Raw genomic sequence first — 21,569 nt, 5'->3', positions numbered from 1 at the left:
TGTTAGTAGGCCGGGCGACATTTCATCCATTTTTGCGTTCTCAGTTCAAATTTCTCTGGGGGTCACTCTGCATTTTATCCTTTCGGGGTCAATAAAATGAATAGCAGTTGAGTCGATGTAATCGACTTTGCTGTGCTGGTGTATGAGTATAAAAACTGTATCCCTCGGATCTTTTCTGCTTGGCTGCACCCGTGGAAATTTTAAAGTTTACTGAAATTGAAAAGTGGTAAGCCAAACAGAAAAAATCCTAGCCCACTGCCAAGTTGGTCCATCAAACCAGTATGATTTGAGAACATCCAAATTGTAACGGTTTTTAGAAGTGTGGCAGTATGATTATTCTTAGTAACTTCGTCATTAAAGTTGAAATAAGTGTTGCTATTTAAAAAGTCAAATCTTTAAATAAATTAGAGAATACTGACGGGTTATTAAATAGCTTTTTTTATAAGCATTTTCATATTTATTCCGCTTACTCGAGATACCCAAGTCTATTTTTATATTTTCCTGGACTTTTCAGTTTCATTTTTAGTCCTGCAGATATCTAAAATCGAAGATCGCCTTCGAAAGGAAATATGGGATTTGCAGCATATTATGAGGTCAGAGTACTTGATTAGCAGAATCGTTAGCACACCGGGCGAAATGCTTAGCGGTATTTCGTCTGCCGTTACGTTGTGAGTTCAAATTCCGCCGAGGTCGACTTTGCCTTTCATCCTTCCGGGGTCGATAAATTAAGTACCAGTTACGCACTGGGGTCGATGTAATCGACTTAATACCTATGTCTGTCCTTGTTTGTCCCCTCTGTGTTTGGCCCCTTGTGGGTAATAAAGAAATAGGTACTTGATTCCACGCAAAAAATCCGAGTTTTTTAAATTTCTTTTTTTAGTGAAAATCGTGCGGGTATTACACGAAAATTTTACCCCTAAGGTCCCTAAAATTTCTGACTTTGGCACAAAACCAGGAATTTCAGGGGAAGAGAAAAGTAGCTGAAGAAGCTCACATCGACCCACGTGTTCAACTGGTACTTATTTTATCGATCTGGGCAGGATTAAAAAGCAAAGTCGACCTCGGCGAAATTTGTATTCAATACGTAAAGACGGACGAAATGCCGCTAAGCATTTTGCCTGGCGTGCTAACAATTCTACCACCTATCGCCGCCTTGTAGTAGAAAGAATATTAAATTAATATATTTCTATTTAATTAATGACTTTTATGTATTTATCTTATTCGTTTCGCTTGGTCAGCATACCCAAGTCTACTTTTATATTTTCCCCGGGTTGTTTATTTTCATTTCTAGTCAAGCAAAAACTCACCCGAACCTCGAATTTCTACCCCGTTCCTCGTTTGATCATTGCACAACATTAACAGAAATTCCGTGGTATAATCTTGAACGATATTACTTCATTATCGACATGAAATTGGCGAATGCGATACAAAAATCTTCCCAATTTTAACCTACCAAAATACTAATGGTAACTATTCAAATTATTTCTTTCTACTAGATTTGAAATTTTAAGGGTGGGAACCACTCGATTACACCAACAACTACCCGTGTTTAATAACCAGAGCTGTCAATGACTTTTACAACTGGTTGTTTGTTAATTTCCGTAAAAAAATATATATATTTGCGAACACACACTCATTGAATTTCACGTTCTTGACTTTAATAGTGAACCACACCCGCCCAATGAATGATAATTGAATATGAAAGGTAATGGGTGTACGTATGTGTCCATGTGTGCCACATGGTGTAAGTGTGTGTTTTGTTATTCAAGTCAATGCGTGTGTGTGTATGCTCCCCCGTCTGTTTCACTTTCCACTGACTATATATATATATACAGTATATATATATATTTCTTTACTACCCACAAGGGGCTAAACATAGAGGGGGACAAACAAGGACAGACAAACGGATTAAGCCGATTACATCGACCCCAGTGCGAAATTGGTACTTAATTTATCGACCCCGAAAGGATGAAAAGCAAAGTCGACCTCGGCGGAATTTGAGAAGTCTGATATAATAATAATAATAATAATAATAATAATAATAATAATAATTGTGTACAGTGCTCAGGTGCACTACAACTCATCTAAAGTGTATATATAATCAGGTGTAGTTTCGGCGGATTTCGGAAAGCATGAGGGCCTTAAAGGATGCAGTGTCATGGCAGTCAACAACTGACGCAGGCAGTTTATTCCATGCTTCAGCAACTCTGAGCGTGAAAAAATGTTTCCGAAAGTCATGGGAGCTGTATTGTTTTCTGACTTTGTAGGCATGTCCACGTGTGTTAGACACATGGAGATCAAAAAGGTGTTCAGTGTTGTTGTTGGTGAGGTGGTTGATAACTTTGTGGGTGTTTACCAAGTCCGTCGCCAAACGCCGGAGCTTCAGTGAATCCATGCCCAGGGAAACAAGGCGCTCAGAATATGGTAGGTGTCTGATGGAGGGTATGCGTTTGGTTGTGTGTGTGTGTATGTGGAGGCGGAATGGCCCAGCGGTTAGGGCAGAGGACTCGCGGTTTCGATTCCCAGACCGGGCGTTGTGAGTGTTTATTGAGCGAAAACACCTAAAAGTTCCACGAGGCTCCGTCAAGGGGTGGTGGCGATCCCTGCTGTACTCTTTCGCCACAACTTTCTCTCACTCTTTCTTCTGTTGGCCTGCTCGCTTAGCCAGCGGCGTGGCATCATTTGAAGGCTAAAAAACAATGCGAAGCGCATTGTGACCAGCGATGTGTAGCAACATCTTATAGCCTGGTCGGTCACGTGGTGGATATATATATATATATATATATATATATATATATATATATATATATAATTTATTCGAATGTAAGGCTTCGAATAAATTAACTTCACGATGTTTTTTAATTCATAATTTTGCTTTCACACAGTACCACACTAAAATCTCCAATTTCGGGCACTTGTCTTCGAGTAAGAAGTTTTATTTTTTAATTTAAATCGACTGTCTTCCGTGTTAAGAACATTATAATTACTGCGTTTCAATGAATGAAACATAAATATTTAGAAAACTACATAAGACAAAAATTCGAAAAATTGCCACTATTATAATTACGTAAAAAAATAAGTCGCAGTATTATACAAAACTTTTAACATAAATTGCTACTAATTTCGCTTGGTTCCCTGGCCGTCCAATTATATTTCTAACGGTCAAGTTCTTAGGCCGGCGAAGACTGTGTATGTATTTGGAGTTTTGTAAATAACAAATTTTACCATTTTCTTTAAAAAAAAAGTTAGGGGCCCTAATTAAAATTTCAGTTTGAAAGGTGAAATGGCGATCTTTCGTCTCTAGTAGACCTTTCCGTCGATTTCCGTAAAAATTTTTTTTTTTTTACATATGGGCTTGCGGGAACTTTTGAAGTAATATACATACATATACACATACACCGAGTAAAAAATTTCAGTTATCTCTCTCTTTCACACATTACTCTCTCTGTCTCTTCGCACACACTAATAGAAGCACTTCACTTACACAACATACTGTCTGTCTCCCACACCCCATCAAACACACACGCACACACACACACACGTACCTCAATGCTTCACATGCACGGTAACTTCAAAAGAACTTCCCTCGTCGTACAATCGCTTTCTCTTAGTCTCTTTCGCTCTCATTACTTCAAAAGTTCCCGCAAGCCCATATGTAAAAAAAAAAATTTTTTTACGGAAATCGACGGAAAGGTCTACTAGAGACGAAAGATCGCCGGTGAAATTAGCTTTATATACTGGAGCTAGTAGAGAAAGACACCATATTTCAGTATTTAAAATTTTTTTTTATTTTACCGTTAATTCTAAATGAGTCAATGTAAAACCGAAAGTACACTTTTATCTTTAACCGAAAGTCGATATAAAAGTGAAAGACTTCTGTTTATTTTTTTCCTATATCTACATCCGTTATTTCCAGTTGCGCAATTTGTTTGTAGCTTGTCTTAAGGTGCTTTACTTTTTACGAGTTTACTTATGTCTCAGTAACATACAATTAATTAGTTTTTAAATTGTTGTTAATTACGTTTTGTTGCCAATTAATTACCTTTTGTAGTATGTAAATATGCGAAATTTTTGTGAAAGTATTTTCCGAATCTGACCCTCTCGTCATGATGAAATAAGGAATGTAGATTGTAATGTACTACGAACTATATTAATTTTTTTGGCACTCTTTCGATATAACTCGACAAAACCAAAACACTTCACTGCCTTTTTTGACATTTTCAGGCCACAGCGAATCGTGTTAAAAACTCATGGAAAACAAAGTTTGTTTGATACCAATAATATTCCGGTGTGCGGCCACTTGTTGAATTGATGTTCTTTCTTTCCTGCTTCTTCGCTCATGTTTGTGTTGTTTTTTTTTCAGTGGCGAACAAGGCAGTTGTGAATTTGTGTTCTATACACTCTCTCTTTACTCTTTTACTTGTTTCAGTCATTTGACTGCGGCCATGCTGGAGCACCGCCTTTAGTCGAGCAAATCGACCCCAGGACTTATTCTTTGTAAGCCCAGTACTTATACTATTGGTCTCTTTTGCCAAACCGCTAAGTGACGGGAACATAAACACACCGGCATCGGTTGTCAAGCAATGCTAGGGGGACAAACACAAACATACACGCACACATATATATACATATTTACGACGGGCTTCTTTCAGTTTCCGTCTACCAAATCCACTCACAAGGCATTGGTCGGCCCGAGGCTATAGTAGAAGACATTTGCCCAAGGTGTCACACTGTGGGACTGAACCCGAAACCATGTGGTTGGTAAACAAGCTACTTACCACACAGCCATTGCTGAGTTCAAATTTCGCCGAGGTCGACTTTGCCTTTCATCCTTTCGGGGTCGATAAATTAAGTATCAGTTACGCACTGGGGGGGGGGGTGTCGATATAATCGACTTAATCCCTTTGTCTGTCCTTGTTTGTCCCCTCTATGTTTAGCCCCTTGTGGGCAATAAAGAAACATATGAAACAAACCAAAAAATTTCTGATTTAAGGACGATTTAGCTGTTATTTTTAGTACGTCTCACGACCACCCAATATCCTTAGTTTCGTTATCACCCTTATGTATTGATGTTTTTGAATATCTTTCTCCCCATAAAATTTTAAAAAAAATTTCGGACTGTCATTTTAAACTGATTAAAAACAAAAATTTGAAAGAGTGGAATTTTAGGATGTGGTGGGATTTTAAAAATTAATTTTTATTTTCATAATCGTATGAAATTCTATGTGTTGGAAACAAATTCGCAAAATTTTCTGAAAATTCCCAAGAAATTTTTAAAAGTTATGACTAGGGTGCTTAAACCGGAATGCCAGCCAAATCTTAATTTTCATGGAATATTTACAACAAAATAAAACTGATAAATATTCTCGATTGGATTTATGTGGCGTGATAAATTTGATAATGATCTCTCAAAACATATTGGCAGAATTCCGGTTTAAGCGTATTTGATTTACTGGCGATATATATATATATAATATATATATATATATATATATATATATATATACACACACACACACACACTGTCACAACCTGGGGCCTTGAAGACTGTTTTAATGCAAGAAAGTATACTAGTCCCTTAATATTTCATCTATTCAATAAGACAATACTTCATTTCATTTTACACTATATATACTATTTATACTATATATTCTATCTTCTACATTAATATTATAAAGAATATAAATGAAACAAAAAAACAGAGTTGGAATTCCTTTGAATAATATATATCCCTGTATACACAATCATACAAACCCTTTAAATAAATAAATATATATATAGTGGTTGTATACAGTCAACTTAACGTGACAGTCCTGTAAAGGGAATTACACCACTGCTGTTTAGCCCTAGGAAGCATCGACGCTTCCTGTCAGCTTTGACACATTTCCTGTGCCCTTATATATTTACGAAGGGGAGACAAACACCCCCAACAGCTAGGCCTGCATCTAGAGACATGCATGTTTCTGGGTCTTGCCCATCATCAGTCTATAGTAGCAAGGCCTGCTAGCTGAAGATATTTATATATATATAAGAAAACTGTTCAGATGTACCAACCTGCTCCCCTCTAAACTTTATATGGAACCTTCTATAACTGTATGGATAAAGCTTGGAAGTTGCAGCTCAATCCATTTATTTAGGGAGTACTTTGAGCACTACTTGTAAATATAGCTGGTTGTTTTGTCCCTATTATCTTAACTAACACATTTCCTTTTATTTCTGAAAAAGTAAATGCCAGAAAATTAATTGTAAGCTAATTTATTAATTCCTTTAATTTTTCAGGTTTTCTCTTAAGTAAAGATGGCTTTAATTGAAGAAACCTGCCAAAATTGTGGCCAAGTGAAGTTTACACTTCATCAATGTCCTCAGTGCAAAAGTGTGTCCTATTGTTCCAAAAATTGTGAAAGAATGCACAAAAATGAACACAGCAAAGTATGTATTGCTGCTCAAAATACTCCAGATGAGTATTTGAAAGAAAGTTCCGTTGATGAAACAGAAAACTTTTGTCAAACCTGTTTTAGAACTAATGTTGCTTTGCAGAGATGCTCCAGGTGCAAAACTATTTACTATTGCTCAAAGCTGTGCCAGAAAATTCATTGGGCAGCACATCAAAGCGATTGTAAGGCTTCGAAAGCGAACTGTGATGAGAAAACTAGTCATGAATATAGCAACGGCGAAAGCTGTAAAAATGAAAATTGTGTTGACGAAGGTGAAGGGAATGGTGATAAGGCTGCTAAAAAGAAGAAGGCTAAGAAAAAGAAAAAAAAGAAGAATGACAATGGCAGCAGCAATATAGTAAAAGACGGTGCCAGTGGTAAGAAAGATACAGGTGTCAGAGATGAGATTGATAAGGACAGCGACAAAGATGCAGCAAAGAACAGCAGTGGAAATATGAATTGCAAAGGAGAAGCTGGTGGTACAGACAGTAAGAAGGATGCTAGCAAGAAGGGGAACAGCAAAGCTGATATTAAGACTGAAACAGTAAACAATGGAAACCAGGATGCAGGGACAAGTGTAACAAATAATGGTTGGTGTCTTTTTGAAATTTTTCTCAATAAGTATTTTAACCCTTTTGTTACCATATTCCTGTTGAGATGCTCTGTGTTTCTTTCAATTAATTTTAAATATAACAAAGAATTTAGTAAAATAACTTAGTTATCATTAAGCTAGTGTTAGGAACATAAATTGTGACCAAGGTTTGGTGGAAGATTTTAATTCAAAACTTATGAAAACAAGACATTTGTATTACAGAGCCAGAAGTGGTTTCAGGTGGGTTGATATCAAAAGGGTTAATGTGACTTCTACATGGCACCAGCATGAGTGCTTTTAACCCTTTTGTTCCCATATTTCTGTTGAGATGCTCTGTGTTTCTTTCAACTATTTTAAATATAACAATGAATTTAGTAAAATAACTCAGTTATCATTCAGCTAGTGTTAGGAACATAAATTGTGACCAAGGTTTGGTGGAAGATTTTAATTCAAAATTTATGAAAACAAGACATTTGTACTAAAGAGCCAGAGCCGGTTTCAGCCGGGTTGGTAACAAAAGGGTTAATGTTTTTTATAAAAAAAAAAATAGGCATAGTAGACGCAGGAGTGGCTGTGTGGTAAGTAGCTTGCTTACCAACCACATGGTTCCGGGTTCAGTCCCACTGCGTGGCACCTTGGGCAAGTGTCTTCTACTATAGCCTATAAAGTGTTTTGCTCCAGAACACATTGCAGCACTTGGTCCAAGAGTTAAAAACCACAATCTTACAATTACAAATGCAACAGTCTAATCAGTGGGCAACAAGGCTTCACTTGAGTGTTTATAATTACAGCGGTAATTGATTAGCAGAACATAGCACAAATGTCTGGTGGTAACTGTTGAATATCTTTGTGTTCTGGTTTACGGCCATATCACGTTGTAAACACCGGTTCTCGTCTGATCACCGAAGTTAAGCAACGTCGAGCCTAGTTAGTACTTAGATGGGTGATCGCTTGGGAAACCTAGGTGCTGTAAGTATACTTCGTCAAGAAGGCGGCGAGCTGGCAGAAATGTTAGCACGCGGGGCGAAATGCTTCGCGGTATTTCGTCTGCCATTACTTTCTGAGTTCAAATTACGCCAAGGTCGACTTTGCCTTTCATCCTTTCGGGGTCGATAAATTAAGTACCAGTTATGCACAGGGGTCGATGTAATCGATTTAATCCCTTTGTCTGTCCTTGTTTGTCCCCTCTGTGTTTAGCCCCTTGTGGGTAGTAAAGAAATAGGTATTTTGTCTGCCGTTACTTTCTGAGTTCAAATTCCGCCGAGGTCGACTTTACCTTTCATCCTTTCGGGGTCGATAAATTAAGTACCAGTTACGCACTGGGGTCGATGTAATCGATTTAATCCCTTTGTCTGTCCTTGTTTGTCCCCTCTGTGTTTAGCCCATTTGTGGGTAGTAAAGAAATAGGTATTTCGTCTGCCATTACATTCTGAGTTCAAATTCCGCCGAGGTCGACTTTGCCTTTCATCCTTTCGGGGTCGATAAATTAAGTACCAGTTACGCACTGGGGTCGATGTAATCGATTTAATCCCTTTGTCTGTCCTTGTTTGTCCCCTCTGTGATTAGCCCATTTGTGGGTAGTAAAGAAATATATCTTTGTGTTCTGACTTCAAATCCCAACTAGGTCAAATGTATCTTTACTGTCGATAAAAGGTGGTAGCAGAATCAGCTAGGTTGTGCTCATTTCTCCCAGAAGTAAAGGATGTGTGACTAAATGTTAGCAGCCTTTTCTGATTTAGCATACCACAACACAAACCAGAGAATGTAGAGGGTGGGGGAACATGGATAGACCAGGGCTTATTCAGGTTTCAAGGCACGTAGGGTGCACTGAAAGTGCAAGACTCATTCCGAAACAGGACACCATTCTGTTGAAGGGTTGACCTTCACTCTGACTTCCTTTGGTACCACTGGTACTCATTTTCAGCTGAGCAGACTGGACCAATTTGAAATAAAATGCTTTACTCAAGGACACAGAACACCACTTAGGTTGAGAATTGAACCCACAACCTAACACTTGTGAGCCTAACATTCTAACCATGAAGTTACATGTGTTCATTTAAAAACTATCAAAACGTGGCAGTTGGGTGTGACTATTTCAATACCTATTTCTTTACTACCCACAAGGGGCTAAACACGGAGAGGACAAACAAGGGACAGACAAACGGATTAAGTCGATTATATTGACCCCAGTGTGTAACTGGTACTTATTTTATCGACCCCGAAAGGATGAAAGGCAAAGTCGACCTCGGTGGAATTTGAACTCAGAACGTAGCAGCAGGCGAAATACCGCTAAACATTTTGTCCGGCGTGCTAACGTTTCTGCCAGCTCGCCGCCTTAATCTATTTCAATACCGGTGATTTGGCAGACTGGACACTGAACTTGTTTTGGGGACATTACATTTTGGCACTAGAAGCAAACACACACACACATACAGCCATGCTTGCACAGAAATGTACATATACTGATTAACAGAATGAAAGAGAGATTAAAATTTATTAATTGCTCCCTCTCCTCACCTGCATAAAAAGTAATTTGCTCACACACATAAACAAAGGAGAGAACAAATGAAATATCTGATGCCAAATAAGTCACCCTTGACTCAGCGATGTTAAGTTGGTTGTGTGGAATATGTAACTACTCTTTATTTTCTATGTAAATATTTTGACTTTGTGAGGTATATTTGCCATCTCAATATGGCTAACCACTAAGGGTGGGTGTTACTGTAGCTTATAGAGGCAATTGATTGGTTAAAATTCGAAAAATTAAACTACGTTAAACTTACAAATTACAATTTTCTCAAGAAAGCCAAGAGAAAAAAAAATGTTTTATTTTGACACATTCTACCAGTATACGAAGTTTAAAAGTGTTTAGTTAACTAGAAATTGTGTTGAGATCTGCCGTTCAAAAGGAAAAGATCCCAGGTCTTTTCAGCACCCCCTTGTGTGTGTGTGTGTGTGTGTAGGTGGCTAGTGTATCATTGTGGAGGCGCAATGGCCCAGTGGTTAGGGCGGCGGACTCGCGGTCATAGGATCGCGGTTTCGATTCCCAGACCGGGCGTTGTGAGTGTTTATTGAGCGAAAACACCTAAAAGTTCCACGAGGCTCCGGCAGGGGAGGGTGGTGATCCCTGCTGTACTCTTTCACCACAACTTTCTCTCACTCTTACTTCCTGTTTCTGTTGTACCTGTACTTCAAGGGGTCGGCCTTGTCACTCTCTGTGTCACGCTGAATATCCCCGAGAACTATGTTAAGGGTACACGTGTCTGTGGAGTGCTCAGCCACTTACACGTTAATTTCACGAGCAGGCTGTTCCGTTGATTCGGATCAACCGGAACCCTCGTCGTCGTAACCGACAGAGTGCTTCCATCATATAGCCCCAGGAGAACATCTCCTCCAGCTGGCTTTAGGCACACTTTCTGTGCACTTTCGGTATTTGCAAAGAGAGGTCATCCTTCCCTCGTCAACATAAGTGATACGCATGGACGGCAGTTTCTGGGTCTTGACCCGTCATCAGCGTATGACAATCACCGGTTTTCGATGAAAGGAGTTCCCAATGCTTGATTATTGATTATTTTGACATTGTTTTCCTGTTTATAAATCACCTTTTTTGTTTATTTAAAAAAAATTATATGTTGATATATTTCTTTTCTTTACATGTATTTAATAATTCAATTACAAAGCTGGAATATGCGACAATTGTGGTAATTTTTACGAACAGTTAAAGAGATGTAGTCAATGCAAAATTGCAAAATATTGCTCAAAATCTTGTCAAAAATCTGCATGGCCTCTTCACAAGAAATTATGTACATCTTCAAACAACGCAAATACTGAATCTTCAAGAATTGTAGGTAAGTTTTGAATTGATGTTGGCGTAAGCATATTTACATATATATAAAGTCCTGCTCTGTTGCTAGAAAGCTTGTTTTGTAACTATAGTTTCTCGGTTCAGTCCCAGTGTGTGGCAGTTTGGGCAAATGTTTTCTAGTGACCATTTCCTTGTGAGTGAATTTGCTAAATGGAAACTGCTTGTAACAGAGACTAGAATCTTTCTACTCCAATACTCAAGTTGATTTTCTTTTTCTTTCATCAACATAAAAGGACATATTTATTTAAAATGATATATGGCACGTAAAAAGCACCCACTACACTCATGGAGTGGTTGGCGTTAGGAAGGGCATCCAGCTGTAGAAACTTTGCCAGATAAGACCGGAGCCTGGTGCAGCCTTCTGGCTTCCCAGATCCCCGGTCGAACCGTCCAACCCATGCTAGCATGGAGAACGGACGTTAAACGATGATGATGATAATGATGATATTTTGATTAAGCGGAAGACTAATATTTTGTAAGAAATAAGTATATCACCATCATCATCATCATCATCATCGTTTAGCGTCCGCTTTCCATGCTAGCATGGGTTGGACGATTCGACTGGGGTCTGGGAAGCCAGGAGGCTGCACCAGGCTCCAGTCTGATCTGGCAGTGTTTCTACAGCTGGATGCCCTTCCTAACACCAACCACTCTGTGAATATAGTGGGTGCTTTTTACATGCCACTGGCACGAGGGGCCAGAGGAGGCTGGCAACGTCCACGATTGGTTGGTGTTTTTTACATGTCACCGGCACGGAAGCCATTCAAGGTGGTGCTGGCATCGGCCACGTTCAGACGGTGCTTTTTATGTGCCACCAGCAAGGGTATCACAACTACAATTTCCTTTTGATTTTTATTTTGATGTTGATGTACTTGACTCAATAGGTCTCCTCAAGCACAGCGGGTTGCCCTACGATCCAAGGTAAGCACAGCAGGCCGTTCTGCGAGCCATGAGATTTCAGTACATACTGATATATATTTTATTGATCTTGGTGAAAGATGGAAGCCAAGATAATTTCAGCAGGATTTCAAATTAGAACAGGACTTACTTAATAAAGGATTACAAAACATCTATTCTTGTTGTTAGCTGCCTCTCTCATCTTTGCAGTCTTTGCATTGTTCATTTTATGTCCATTTGTCTATGGTGGCATAAAATAGACAGGTTCTTATTCGAGGCAGTCCTTTTACAGTGGAATGCTCTTCCTGTCACTACAAACAAGAAATATGTTTCTTTATTCCACATTTTCATGTGTGTTCAGCTACTGAATGTAATGTTTCACTGGGAATGAAAAGATGACAACACTTTAGTTTTAAACCCTCATTTGGTCTGATGTAAGTAGTAAAAAAGTCGTCCTTTGTGTGCGCAAACACACACTCACAAATATATATAGCAAGCTTCTGACATTTTCTGTCCACCTTTTTCACTTGCAAAGCATTAATCAGCCTGAGTTAACAGTAGAAGACACTTCTCCTTTATGATATGCAGTGCAACAGAACTGCGGCGATAAGCTGGCAGAAACGTTAGCACGCTGGGCGAAATGCGTAGCCGTATTTCGTCTGCCGTTACGTTCTGAGTTCAAATTCTGCCGAGGTCGACTTTGCCTTTCATCCTTTCGGGGTCGATAAATTAAGTACCAGTTACGCACTGGGGTCGATGTCATGGACTCAATCTGTTTGTCTGTCCTTGTTTGTCCCCTCTGTGTTTAGCCCCTTGTGGGCAGTAAAGAAATAGATATTTCGTCTGCCGTTACGTTCTGAGTTCAAATTCCGCCGAGGTCGACTTTGCCTTTCATCCTTTCGGGGTCGATAAATTAAGTACCAGTTACGCACTGGGGTCGATGTCATCGACTCAATCTGTTAGTCTGTCCTTGTTTGTCCCCTCTGTGTTTCGCCCCTTGTGGGCAGTAAAGAAATAAGAACCCAAGACCACTTGATTGCAAAGCAAACACTTTAACCACACAGCCACACCTGCACCTCTCTATTTAACCCTTTAGTGTTCAGATTATTCTGTCAAATGTGATGTTTGTTTATTTAAAATGGTTTGAATCAATCATGCATTATCTTGTAGTTTAGAGATTGCAGTGATGTGGTCTTTTTAGTTTTAGAATGACGTGGTAGGGCTGAGGTGAGAGGCAAGCTCTGGTCAGTTTCAATATAAAACAGGTTAAATATTTTGGCCAGAGATGGCCAGTTTAGATGCTAAAGGGTTAAATGCCGAATCTGAATGAAAATGGCTTATGTCTAGTTGTTTTACTTGTAGTATAATTTATTCTTTCTTTCTGTATATAATTTCAATTTCTAAACTTCCTTTCAGGTAATTTCCGGAGAGCTCTAGCCAAAGCAGAAAGGAGTTTTCCCTACCACAATATAATTACTAAATTTTATGAGGTTTCAACAGAATGTCAGTTTTATGATTTCCAAGAAAATACACTTCTTGTTGCTTTCATTATAAGCCCAGGATTCCATATATTTAGGCCAAGTTATTACATCCAGGTAAGTATATTTCAGTTAATTAAGGTAACTCTGTCCCTCTCTTTCTTTCTTTCCTTTGTCATTCTCCATTCATTTTCACTCTAAATATGATTATGTATGTATGTACAAGCAGATGTCACTGTCGAGAGGGTTACAGTTTTGATCTCCATGTGTCTAACTCACGTGGACATGCCTACAAAGTCAGAAAACAACACAGCTCCCATGACTTTCGGAAACATTTTTTCACGCTCAGAGTTGCTGAAGCATGGAATAAACTGCCTGCGTCAGTTGTTGACTGCCATGACACTGCATCCTTTAAGGCCCCCATGCTTTCCGAAATCCGCCGAAACTACACCTGATTATATATACACTTTAGATGAGTTGTAGTGCACCTGAGCACTGTACACAATTATTATTATTATTATTATTTTATTATTATTATTATTACGCAAACATGCAGTTCTCTGTTTCATTCTGCTTATAGATGTTGGCAACCAACAATGGATTAAATTATTTTCTTTCTTTTAATGATTTGGCATTACAGGATGATGCAATTGTCTACATGACAACTACTTCGTAGTATACTGTGAAACATAATAAAAGATATATAAAAACAAACCCCAAAATTCTTTTTATTAAGGAAATAATTAGTTCTGCTGTCTGTACTACACTGTATATATATATATATATATATATATATATATATATATATATATGTGTGTGTGTGTGTGTGTGTATGTATGTATATCATCAACTGGGGTCTGGGAAGCCAGAAGGCTGCACCAGGCTCCAGTCTGATCTGGCAATGTTTCTACAGCTGGATGCCCTTCCTAACACCAACCACTCCTGAGTATAGTGGGTGCTTTTTACGTGCCAGACGAGGCTGGCAAACGGCCACGATCGGATGGTGCTTTTTACGTGCCACTGGCACGGAAGCCAGTCGTAGCAACGGCCATGTTCGGATGGTTCTCTTATGTGCCACCGGTACTGGTATCACAGCTACAATTTCATTTGATGTTGATCGATTTTGATTTTCACTTGCCTCAACAGGTTTTCAAAAGTAGAGTTTTGTATCCCAAGAAGGAAAGGTATGCATAAGTGGACTGGCTACATCCCAGGTAGAGGCCACGGGTTATGGTCTCACTTGTCCTGCCGGGTCTTCTCACGCACAGCATACTTCCAAAGGTCTTGGTCTCTAGTCATTTCCTCGGTGAGACCTAAAGTTCGAAGGTCGTGCTTCACCACCTTGTCCTAGGTTTTCCTGGGTCTACCTCTTCCACAGGTTCCCTCAACCGCTAGGTGTGTGGCACTTTTTCACACAACTATCTTCATCCATTCTCGCCACATGACCATACCAGTGCAAACATCTCTCTTGCACACCACAACTGATGCTTCTTAGGTCCAACTTTTCTCTCAAGGTACTTACACTCTGTTGAGTATGAACACTGACATTACACATCCATCGGAGCATACTGGCTTCATTTCTTGCGAGCTTACGCACATCCTCAGCAGTCATGGCCCATGTTTCACTGCCATGTAGCATGGCTGTTCGTACACATGCATCATACAGTCGCATGTGACGCATATTTTCGTATAATAATGATTTCAAATTTTGACACAAGGCCGGCTATTTTGACGGGAGGGGCAAGTCAATTAAAACTTATTTTATTGATCCTGAAAGGATAATAGCAATGTTAGCTTTGGCAGAATTTGAACTCAGAAAGAGAAGGATTTTGTCCAAAATACTGAAGATTCTGCCTGCTCTTACCCAATTTTAACTAAATAAATAATTTTCACTAAATAATAAACTTTTCTCTTTTTTTTTTTTTTTTTTTTTCAGGATACTGATGGTTGCAATTATATCATGATATTTTATCACCAAGAATCAGATCCTTATCCATATTTTTCCTGGGATCAACTGAAAGTTGGGACATATATTTGTATCTTGGAACCGGAGCTTCATTATTTTCTTGATGGACGAGTTGGTTTTAGAATTAACTCCACTGAGGAAGTTCGAGTTTTATAAAATATTGCATGGGGAGACAATTTGTTCAACCAAACTCCTCGTGGTGGTGGTCCTGTAAGGCTGCAATCTGCAATTCAATGACAAAAACAAGTGAAAGATAACAAAAAAATAAAATAAAAGAAAAACATGTTTTATTTTTGTGAATAAAATTAATGTGGTCTTAAAGAGAATTACATACTATTCATTTAGCTGTTTTATATTTTGAAGTGTTTTGTTTTCTTTTTGATATTCAAACAACTGGATGTATTTTGAAGCATATATATATCACCTTGATCACCTTGACCGACCAGTCTGTCAGGCGTCCATTTGACACCGCTGGTCACAGCATGCTGTCCACTCCTCTCTGGATCGCGCCTTTCTCATCCACGTGATCCCAATCGTCCTCCTGAAATTGTAACTCCACCGTCGTGGAGGTCTTCCGGGTGTTCTTTTCCGCTCGCGCGGGTACCACTCAACAACTGCGTGGGTCCACCAATTATTGGTTAGCCGGGCGACGTGTCCAGCCCATCTATACTTGCTGTGTGTATACTCTGTGATGACATCTCTCACGCCGGAAGCATATATATATATATATATATATATATATATACTCTTTTACTTGTTTCAGTCATTTGACTGCGGCCATGCTGGAGCACCGCCTTTAGTCAAGCAAATCAACCCTGGCACTTATTCTTTGGAAGCCCAGTACTTATTCTATCGGTCTCTGTTGCCGAACCGCTAAGTGACGGGGACGTAAACACACCAGCATTGGTTGTCAAGCAATGCTAGGGGGACAAACACAGACACACAAACATATACACACATACATATATATATATATATACACATACACACCGGAGTAAACACATAAATGTGAAACAAGGTGAAAAAAAGAGTACTCAATTACCAGTGGTAGAGTAATATATATATATATACATATACATATACATATATACGACAGGCTTCTTTCAGTTTCCGTCTACCAAATCCACTCACAAGGCATTGGTCGGCCCGAGGCTATAGCAGAAGACACTTGCCGAAGATGCCACACAGTGGGACTGAACGCGTTGTGCCCCTGAGCAAGGCGCTAACTTTTCCAATGACATGCAGGTGTCGATGAATGGTTGAATGACCAAATCCAAGCTTCTCTGCTAGTTTCTCAACAGTTACAAAGGGGTTTTGTTCTACCAGGGTTTGCAAGATGTCCTTGTCAAGCTCTGTAGATCTTCCAGGCCGAGACTCATCTTCTAAGCTGTAGTTTCGGGCTCAGAATTTCTGGAACCACCATTGACACTGGCTTATGCTTATTGTCCGATCCTCATATTCTGCATTAATATTCCACGCACTTTCCATTGCACTATTTCCTGTGACACGTAAAAAGCACCGTCCGTCCGTGGCCGTTTGCCAGCCTTGCCTGGCCCCCGTGCCGGTGGCATGTAAAAAGTACCATCCGTCCGTGGCCGTTTGCCAACCTCGCCTGGCCCCTGTGCCGGTGGCACGTAAAGAGTACCATCTGTCCGTGGCCGTTTGCCAGCCTCGCCTGGCCCCTGTGCTGGTGGCACGTAAAAAGCACCATCCATCCGTGGCCGTTTGCCAGCCTAGCCTGGCCCCTGTGCCGGTGGCACGTAAAAAGTACCATCCGTCCGTGGCCGTTTGCCAGCCTCGCCTGGCCCCTGTGCCGGTGGCACGTAAAAAGTACCATCCGTCCGTGGCCGTTTGCCAGCCCCGTCTGGCACCTGTGCGGGTGGCACGTAAAAAGCACCCACTACACTCACGGAGTGGTTGGTGTTAGGAAGGGCATCCAGCCGTAGAAACACTGCCAGATCAGACTGCGTGGGTCCACCGATGCAGCCTTCTGGCTTCCCAGACCCCAGTTGAACCGTCCAACCCATGCTAGCATGGAAAGCGGACGCTAAATGATGATGATGATAAAGCAAAATATGCTCCTTTGTCACTTCCATTATATAGCTTTTAAAAAATAACTGTTAAAATCGAACTGCACTCTTCAAAACTTGTACTAAGAATAAGGACAAGGTAAAATTACTACCTGCTTTTATAGCAAGTTGATGCAGGTAGTTTATCCCGTCCCCCTCCAACTTTTTCATACAGCACTTACATTTTCTCAATTGACTTCACAAAAACTAACATATTGGCACAAGCATGGCTGAGTGGTAGGAAGTTTGCTCTCAAGCCACATGGTTTCAAGTTCATTCCCACTGTGTGGCACCTCGGCAAGTATCTTCTACTATTGACCAATGCCTTGTGAGTGGATTTGCTAGACAGAAACTGAAAGAAGTATGTATGTATCTATATTTGTTTTTGTCTTCCCCACTGTTTCACAACCAGTGTTGGTTTGTTTACGTCCTTGAAACTTTGCTGTTTAGCAAAAGGGCCCCAATAGAATAAGTATTAGGCTTTAAAATATAGGTACCAGGGTTGACTTCTTTGACAAAAACCATTCAAGGTAGTGTCCCAGCGTGCTTGCAGACCAATGACTAAAACAAATAAAGCACAAAAATCTGTATAGTATGAGTTCTACATGGTTTATGAGAACCTTGCTTTAACAAATTTAAAATGAAACATGTTGCTTTTCTATGTATAAACTATTGTCTATTTTTAAGTGTGTATTTCACATCCTTTAGAAGAGAACATGCGGTTGAACAGGTAGGTGTCCACCTTGTGTTGTTATGAGGAAAATAAAGGAAAAATTATACAATCATCATCATCATTTAGCGTCTGCTTTCCATGCTAGCATGGGTTGGATGGTTCAACTGGGGTCTGGGAAGCCAAAAGGCTGCACCAGGCCCAGTCTGATCTGGCAATGTTTCTACGGCTAGATACCCTTCCAAACGCCAACCACTCCGTGAGCGTGGTGGGTGCTTTTTACATGCCACCGGCACGGGGGCAAGGTGAGGCTGGCAACGGCCACGATTGGATTCTGCTTTTTACATACCACCAGCATGGGGGCAAGGTGAGGCTGGCAACGGCCACGATTGGATTATGCTTTTTACATACCACCAGCACGGGGGCCAGGCGAGGCTGGCAAACGGCCACGATCGGATTGTGCTTTTTACGTGCCACCAGCATGGGGGCAAGGTGAGGCTGGCAACGGCCACAATCGGATGGTGCTTTTTTACATGCCACCGGTACGGAGGCCCGTCGGGGCAGCACTGGCAATGGCCACGTTCGGATGGTTCGCTTACGTGCCACCGGCACTGGTATCACAGCTACAACTTCCATACAATACCCAATATAATATAAATGTATATGTATGTGTGTCTATATATTCCTTTTCCATGCTGGCATGGGTTGGACGGTTTGACAGGAGCTGTCCAGACTCCAGTTGTCTGTTGTGGCATGATTTCTACAACTGGATGCCCTTCTTAATGCCAACAACTTTACAGAATATCAGTTGGAGATCACACCCATCACTTTGTAACATCTATGGAAACCTGATACCTATTTCTTTACTACCCACATGGGGCTAAACACAGAGGGGACAAACAAGGACAGACATACGGATTAAGTCGATTATATCAACCCCAGTGCGTAACTGGTACTTAATTTAGCGACCCCGAAAGGATGAAAGGCAAAGTCGACCTCGGCAGAATTTGAACTCAGAACGTAACGGCAGACGAAATACCTATTTCTTTACTACCCACAAGGGGCTAAACACAGAGGGGACAAACAAGGACAGACATACGGATTAAGTCGATTATATCGACCCCAGTGTGTAACTGATACTTAATTTATCGACCCTGAAAGGATGAAAGGCAAAGTCGACCTCGGCGGAATTTGAACTCAGAACGTTAACAGCGGACGAAATACCGCTAAACATTTCGCCCGGCATGCTAACGTTTCTGCCAGCTCGCCGCCATACCAATATCCCTCAAGCTAGAGCAGAAACGGCTACAATTTGCTGGCCACTGTCATCAAGTAGAGAAAGAGATTATCTCATCCCTGCTCCTATGGCATCATCCGGGAAGTGTTTTCTCCAGGAAATTGACATTTCCAGATACTATGTTTCAGGACTCAGAGCTGGGATATTAAAGATCTGAATACAGCAATGCAGGACCGTGTAGTGTGGAAAGGGATTGTCAAGGGAGTTCCAACCAACCATGAATATGAGAGTTGTTAAAATTTTGGCTGTGTGGTAAGTAGCTTGTTTACCAACCACATGGTTCCGGGTTCAATCTCACTGCGTGGCACCTTGGGCAAGTGTCTTCTGCTATAGCCTCGGGCCGACCAATGCCTTGTGAGTGGATTTGGTAGACGGAAACTGAAAGAAGCCCGTCGTATATATGTATATATATGTGTGTGTGCGTGTATGTTTGTGTGTCTGTGTTTGTCACCCTAGCATTGCTTGACAACCAATGCTGGTGTGTTTACGTCCCCGTAACTTAGCGGTTCGGCAAAAGAGACCAATAGAATAAGTACTGGGCTTACAAAGAATAAGTCCCGGGGTCGATTTGCTCGACTAAAAAGGCGGTGCTCCAGCATGGCCGCAGTCAAATGACTGAAACAAGTAAAAGAGAGTTCCTATCATGTCTTTTTACTTTCAATTTCGTTCATTGATTTACAATATATTTATAATGCTTATGCAAACTTCTTATCTCTCTCTTTATATGTAATATGATACGACATGCTTATCATTTACACAGTTCAGCTTTCTGTTTTAGTAACAATGTTTTATCCTTTTTTATCTAACTCAGTATCAATTCTAGGAAATCAAAAATAAAAATGAAAAGTTGCCAAAAATGTGTCTGATATGGGGTAAAATGAGTAATGACAAATTTTAATTTCTTCCCCTTAACTGCATAATGTGTAAATATACCGCAAAGGGGACACTACAGCACAGGGTTACCAATTTAGCATATTTAATGCTAGATCTAGCATTTTTTTCAGCATTTAGCAGAAAAATTTTGAATCTAGCATTCAGCAGGGAAAGCAGCGAGTTTTAAATTTTATTTGCCGTTTTTCTCTGATCATGACATTTTCACAATAGTTTTCCTTTTTTCTTCTTTTTCCCCCCTTTTCTACTTTCCTTAATTTATCTTATAGCCAAATTTTAGTACTATCGACTATTGTTGAATTTTTCTTTCGCTTTCTTGGAACTTCAAATGAAAGTTAGGAATGGCTGTGTGGTAAGTAGCTTGCTAGCCAACCACATGGTTCCGGGTTCAGTCCCACTGCGTGGCATCTTGGGCAAGTGTCTTTTGCTATAGCCCCGGGCCGAACAAAGCCTTGTGAGTGGATTTGGTAGACGGAAACTGAAAGAAGCCTGTCGTATATATGTATATATACACATGTGTGTGTGTGTGTGTGTGTGTGTTTGTGTTTGTCCCCCTAGCATTGCTTGACAACCGATGCTGGTGTGTTTACGTCCCCGTCACTTAGCGGTTCGGCAAAAGAGGCCGATAGAATAAATACTGGGCTTACAAAAAAGGAATAAGTCCCGGGGTCGATTTGCTCGACTAAAGGCGGTGCTCCAGCATGGCCGCAGTCAAATGACTGAAACAAGTAAAAGAGTAAGAATTTTACCTCGTCGTTATGTGGAACAAGCTTAAAAAAAGTTTAAAAACCATCGCCTCCATTTTATTAAAGCATAGTTTGACCCACTTTGCACGTACGAACGAGTATATGTGTACGTGTGTATAATTTCATGTGTAAATGCACATCATATGTACATAGTTCTGCATCTTTGTGAGAATACGAAGAAAGTGAAACTAACTATTTCTCGGAATTCTTACGCCAGACACACGCAATTCTTAGAATACAAATTACAACATTGCTGGTGTGCAGATATCTCTTAGAATTTTCCCTTATCTATCTTCAAGTAAGTGTCTCTGTTTATATTTATTCTGGTGACTATCTTTTGTTTTGGGTCAGTTACGCAATGGGGTCGATATAATCGACTTAATACCTATGTCTGTCTGTCCTTGTTTGTCCCCTCTGTGTTTAGCCCCTTGTGGGTAAAAAAGAAATAGGTACATCATTTAATTAACAACAAACTCTTTACGAATGCAATTATTGCGTTATAAGTGTTAAACGATAATTTGCGCGGGTTTAATGACTTAAGTTTTGGGTATTGGACTTCTGATTGCGAGATTATGGTTTCGATACTCGGACGGAGCGATGCGTTGTGTTCTTGAGCAAAACAATTAATAGTTGCGCTATTCTACATTCGAATTAGAAAAAAAAA

The 21,569-nt window shown here is 40.2% G+C and overlaps 2 protein-coding genes and 1 non-coding gene across 5 annotated transcripts in view; all 3 read left to right on the top strand.

The window, feature by feature from the left end:
* The first annotated feature begins 1,270 nt into the window (after positions 1-1,270).
* LOC115222387 lies at positions 1,271-15,553 on the top strand. Of its 3 annotated transcripts, none has more exons than XM_029792599.2 (5): positions 1,271-1,466; positions 6,280-7,024; positions 10,707-10,874; positions 13,205-13,383; positions 15,203-15,553. In XM_029792599.2, the coding sequence occupies exons 2-5, from the start codon at positions 6,298-6,300 to the stop codon at positions 15,386-15,388; spliced, it is 1,260 nt and encodes a 419-aa protein (XP_029648459.1). In that variant the 5' UTR covers positions 1,271-1,466; positions 6,280-6,297; the 3' UTR covers positions 15,389-15,553. The 3 variants fall into 3 exon arrangements, with proteins under 3 accessions (XP_029648459.1, XP_029648460.1, XP_029648461.1); XM_029792600.2 differs by lacking the exon at positions 1,271-1,466 and adding an exon at positions 2,829-2,925; XM_029792601.2 differs by lacking the exon at positions 1,271-1,466 and adding an exon at positions 3,839-3,946.
* LOC115222399 lies at positions 7,884-8,002 on the top strand. Its single transcript, XR_003882697.1, has one exon. It is a non-coding gene; the product is annotated as a 5S ribosomal RNA (ribosomal RNA).
* Positions 15,554-21,103: 5,550 nt separating the features above from the next.
* LOC115222384 overlaps positions 21,104-21,569 on the top strand; it is a 40,414-nt gene continuing 39,948 nt past the window's right edge. The window contains exon 1 of the mRNA XM_036511244.1: positions 21,104-21,203. The gene's annotated coding sequence lies outside the window, so the exon portion shown is untranslated. The remainder of the gene's footprint in view (positions 21,204-21,569) is intronic.

Source organism: Octopus sinensis, linkage group LG19 (genome assembly GCF_006345805.1).
Source record: "Octopus sinensis linkage group LG19, ASM634580v1, whole genome shotgun sequence".
Lineage (NCBI taxonomy): Eukaryota > Metazoa > Mollusca > Cephalopoda > Octopoda > Octopodidae > Octopus > Octopus sinensis.
The sequence above is the reverse complement of the archived record's forward strand: the minus strand, read 5'-3'. Positions and strand labels throughout refer to the sequence as shown.

Coding starts and splice junctions, on each gene's coding strand:
- LOC115222387 (XM_029792599.2), top strand. CDS start 6,298: ATGGCTTTAATTGAAGAAACCTGCCAAAATTGTGGCCAAGTGAAGTTT. Junction 7,025..10,706: donor GACAAGTGTAACAAATAATG/GTTGGTGTCTTT, acceptor TCAATTACAAAG/CTGGAATATGCGACAATTGT. Junction 13,384..15,202: donor GGCCAAGTTATTACATCCAG/GTAAGTATATTT, acceptor TTTTTTTTTCAG/GATACTGATGGTTGCAATTA.